The 4,951-nt window shown below is 25.1% G+C and overlaps 1 protein-coding gene across 2 annotated transcripts in view; it reads right to left on the bottom strand.

The window, feature by feature from the left end:
- Positions 1-4,951, bottom strand: part of LOC100166356 (exportin-4) — a 10,372-nt gene that overhangs the window by 2,936 nt on the left and 2,485 nt on the right. For both annotated transcript variants that reach the window (XM_008186289.3, XM_016805598.2), the window contains 11 exons: positions 4,180-4,296; positions 3,932-4,088; positions 3,342-3,466; positions 2,858-3,015; positions 2,617-2,791; positions 2,287-2,550; positions 1,778-1,949; positions 1,527-1,704; positions 1,276-1,435; positions 1,028-1,200; positions 129-297 (listed from right to left, as the gene is read on the bottom strand). In XM_008186289.3, the coding sequence (XP_008184511.1) occupies positions 129-297; positions 1,028-1,200; positions 1,276-1,435; positions 1,527-1,704; positions 1,778-1,949; positions 2,287-2,550; positions 2,617-2,791; positions 2,858-3,015; positions 3,342-3,466; positions 3,932-4,088; positions 4,180-4,296 (1,848 nt within the window). The remainder of the gene's footprint in view (positions 1-128; positions 298-1,027; positions 1,201-1,275; positions 1,436-1,526; positions 1,705-1,777; positions 1,950-2,286; positions 2,551-2,616; positions 2,792-2,857; positions 3,016-3,341; positions 3,467-3,931; positions 4,089-4,179; positions 4,297-4,951) is intronic.

Here is a 4,951-nt window from a genome sequence, read left to right as displayed (position 1 = left end):
CGTCCCTATTTAATATAAATTGGAATTATAAACTCTTAAAAAATATTCCATATTTAATACAAGTTGTGTCCATTACTAATACAATTGTATGTCAGTTTAAAATATAGTTTATAATAAAATCTACTTACACGAGAATAATAATCTTTTTGTTTATCATTTTCAATAAAGGCATCTGCAGCTAAAGAAAATGCTTTATACAATCCTTCTTTCACTTCTGGAACTAATTGGTCTTGACGCACATGATCTTGTAGTTCAAATAATTTCCAAAACCCTTCACATTTGATAACAATCTCAGATCTTAAGTAAATAAAAAAAATAATGAATCAAAAAAACATGTTTTTTTTGTTTAAATAAAGTTAACAATATAAATCACAAGTTTATTATATGTTGCAAAAAAAAAAAAAATGGATTCTATAGTAATTTACAAATATTTATATCATGTCTCGTCTGTCCAATACAACATTAATTAAGGTACATTTTTTACTTATTACAGTGCCGTACACACAATATCTACTTGCTTAGACCAATATTTCAAATACATTTAAAACCCCTTTTATAGTTTTTACTACATACTGTATTACTATTAATATACTCACAATTATTTAATTAATATTAGTTATTATCTAATATATTTTATATGTATTGACTGATGTTAAATCATATATTAAATTATTCCAATCATCATAAAAATTATGAATAATTCAACTTTTTATCGTTAATCAAAATGTTGTTTATATTTACCGCAGACACATTACAAAGAGAAAAAACGGTATTTTTATATGGTGTACCTAATGGCTACTGACTTACAACACTTTTAAAAAAAAATTTCGAACTTATAATTTTATTTTATTTATTTTATATATTATATTATATACTTCTCTATACAAGGGCTTCCTTAACCATATTTTGTGATAACGATTCAATCAAAACTGTGCTCAAAATATTCAAAAACCATTAAAATCATTCCTATTCACCTCAAATTAAATATACAACAAATTAAAGCTAATACAAATATTATAAGACATACTTGTGTCTAACATCTACCATAGACATTAATAATCCAACTGTATCTCCAATAAGACTCACATCAACATACAGAGGTGATTTGATATTATGTTCAACTTTATTTAATAAGTAATTTAAAACCCAATTAGCAGCTTCTGTATGTTGACCAAATGCTTGCAATAATGGCATACTAAGCTGAAAATTATTATTATTATTTTATTATTAATATTATATATGAAATAAAGAACGAGGTTATTTATCATAGTTTACATCATTGTAGTAAGTCTCGTTTGGCATCAAGTATGCTTGAAAAAATTCACGCAAAAACCATACTATAGTACCACTTAACAATGGACTACAAAGAACTTCCATTTTAGCTTCTATTAGCTTTTTTTCTAATTCACATAGATGAAATGCAATAGACACCAACCTAAGTAAAAAAACACATATTAAACATTACGTTTTTTTAAATTATTTGTATAGTTAAATAAACAAAAAAAAAATTGTATTAATTATTTTACTTGATAACATCATCGACAGCTTCTGCAGATCCAGGTACATCCATAACTAACATTTGATTTGTAAGAAATTTCAACGTTAAATCTAAATTTACATTTTTACTCTGTTTAATACTATGATGCATGATTTCCGAAGGAATCATACTAGGTTCACCTTCACTATCTACTGTGAGTATATGCCCTGAAAAAAATCAATAAAAAGAATTTATGATTTTATTACATAAACCAAACTGTCAAACTTATTAAGAAATTACCAGCTATAAGAAACATCCAATGAATGTCTTCATTAACAGCATCAATTTTCTGTTGAAATGACTCTGGCCACTGACAACTCCCACTACTATGCACATGTTCAATTATTGTCCTCATTTCTTTAATTTGACCTTCTATTAAAGTTACTAAAAGAGGTAAAGAATGTTCTGGAATCTAAAATAAAATATTTAGAACTTAATATAAAAAAATTATTATTACGTTTGCATTAAATACTTTATAAAATTACATTCTTCAGGTATTAAGGTATTATTAAATTATTAAGTATTGAGTATATAGATTGTACCGTACTCTTTACCCCCGCGGGCGTTACTTTAAATATAAACAAATTATTATGGATCCTCTTTCATCACAACCATCCCCTATAAGATGAAAACTGGCCATCAATAATTCTGGTTATATTTTGTATAATATGTCGATAAAAAAAAAAGTTTCACCAGACTCGACTAATAAAATTAATTTGTTGAATACTTCTAAAATACTGTATACTTACTAATCTTCCAAATATTCCAATATATTGGAGCTGTTCTTTGCTGACCACCCGATCATCCTCTTCATTTTCATTAAATTCAGTTTCAGGAGTCTTTGTACCGTTTGGTGGAGAAATGTGGCATTTTAAGTAAGTGTTTAAAATTTGTATGGATGCACTCTTACATAATTCTTCTGGAAAAGATTGGTTACTATTTGCAATAATAGACACCCAGGGTCGTAAAATATTATTGAATGCTTCAAAAAACATTTGATCATCTTGAGATAACTATAGGATAGTATAATAATAATAATAATAATACATTGAATCCAGCAATAAAATTATAAAAAATACATTTTCCTCAGTAGCAGCACCCTCAGCAAACTGACATGTAAGATGAGTTGTATTTTCCAAAAAGCTTTTAACAATATCTGGAGGAAATTGCATAAATCCTGAAGGAGTATATCCGCTTATTATTCTCTTTATAATAGTAGAAATTCCTATAGATTCACGATCTAAAATTTTAACCCTGAAATTAAAGTAATACATCAGATTAATATAAAAAAAAAAATAGAACACATAAATATTTACTTACGTGGATACTAATTTAATAAAATTTTGTAGATAATTTGTCATATATTTCATTCGAACATTTGTATCAGTCCATATATTGCCATTGATTGAAGATAATTGTACAAGACAACTCAAACAATGATGAGAAAATTGTGGTTTATCTCTTACCATCCAATAAATCTAATGTAATAAATAATAAATATATATAAACAAAAATAATCAAATTCTTATACATAGGTATATAACATAATATACATAGCATAACAGAAAGAACTGGCTGATGTGTAATCAATCAAATTAATTTATAATAACTTTTATTCTCATCAATATTTTTAATTATTTTAAATAATTCATAATTGAGATATTATAGCATGATGATTGTTAATTTATAGTTTAAAAAATTGATTAGAAAAAGAGTTATTACATAGGTTGTTAATTACATTTTTCAGCTATTTTTATTACATCATATATATATATATAATATAATTAATAATTATGTTACTTGCCTGAAAATATAAATCAACAGTGCTAGGATTGGTTATGATATCTTTCCATTCTGATCCAAGCTTCAAAATAGGGCTGTTTTCAGAATTATATATTCCCTCAAACATTCCAATCAAATATTTGGGCAGTATTTATTTAGTTAAGGAATAATATAACTAATATTTGAATTAATAATCAGAGTATATAATAAATTTAGAAAAGCTTTAAATGTTTAAGATGGTTTTCAGAATTGTATTCTACAATTCCAAATTGTAAATTGTACATACTAAATCTGTGATATAAAAATAAACAATTATTTTTTAAATCATAATAAAAAGGCTTACTAAGAGCAAGATTTAAAATAAATTTCACACCTTTGCTCTAAAGAAGTTCGTTCAAGAATAATAAAATACAAAACTTTTTTTTGTGACTGAAAAATACTAAATTTAATAATGACTTACTTACTAAAAATTAATTAATAATTTTAATGTTCAAATAATACAAACAAACCCAAATCAAAATAAAATATCACTTTTTAATTGAAAAAATAACTTTTACATCATTAAAAACTAAAATATTTAGGCATATGTAATACTGATTGTAAAAAGGATATTGTTAGTAGAAATAAATCCCCATACTAAAATAGATTCACAAATTATCAGTAAATACCTAAGAACAGTCATAATATCTATTGATAATGGCTGAGGAAGATTTTGTATTTCATGCAGAGCCCGAGTACTGAATACAAAAATACGTCTTAAATCTTTAGCCTGAAACATAAATATGAATCAATAAAACAAAATAATAAGTTAAACTAATAGTTTAAGCAAATAATCAATTTAATAAGTCATCAATTTTTACTTCAAATTCTTTTTTTGCAGCATAATGGGATTCCCAAGTCAAACCAACATCGGTAGATTTAACAGTAGTAGAGTATTCTTGCATTAATGCCAAAATTATAGAGCAACCCAAAACTTGCTGTAATTGAAATACAAATATAAATTAAGCATATGTACAGTGTGTTCAGCGTTAAAGGTAACACAAAATACCGCGAACATAACCTTGAATTAATATTTTTACAACATAAAAGACTTTAGATTACACATGTATTTATTGCATTTTTTAGCGTACCTAAGATTTTATAATATTTCTATGTAATTTCATATGACTTGTTGAAACTTAAATTCACTTTCAACCAGTCAATTTTTAAGATCGAAAAAAAAACATTGAGAGTCAGAGTTCAGTACAAAAATGATAGAATTATAATTCAAATTCAAACTAAAAAAATTTAAGTTTAATATTAAGTCCTTTTTATGCATTTAAAAAAAATAATTATGTGCTCAAAATATTTTGTATTACCTTTATCATTGAATATTTCAAATATACAATATATACATATTAAACATATTATTATACAAAGGAAACACAACATAATTAAACTAATTAATTTTATTTGGTTGTTTATTTACCACTTAAGGGGCGTTGCATGCGGCAATTTGCTGTCTTTATCTAACACACGTGCAACATAAGAATAACGACCTAAGCGCCTGACAAAAATTAAGGTACTTCTAGTTGTTCAATTTAAAAAATGTAAAGATTTTTGAATTAGTATACAAGTTTACTTTGCATCGGT

Source organism: Acyrthosiphon pisum, chromosome A2, assembly GCF_005508785.2.
Source record: "Acyrthosiphon pisum isolate AL4f chromosome A2, pea_aphid_22Mar2018_4r6ur, whole genome shotgun sequence".
Taxonomy (NCBI): Eukaryota; Metazoa; Arthropoda; class Insecta; order Hemiptera; family Aphididae; genus Acyrthosiphon; species Acyrthosiphon pisum.
Note: the sequence above shows the minus strand (reverse complement) of the source record. Positions and strands in the feature narration are given on the sequence as shown.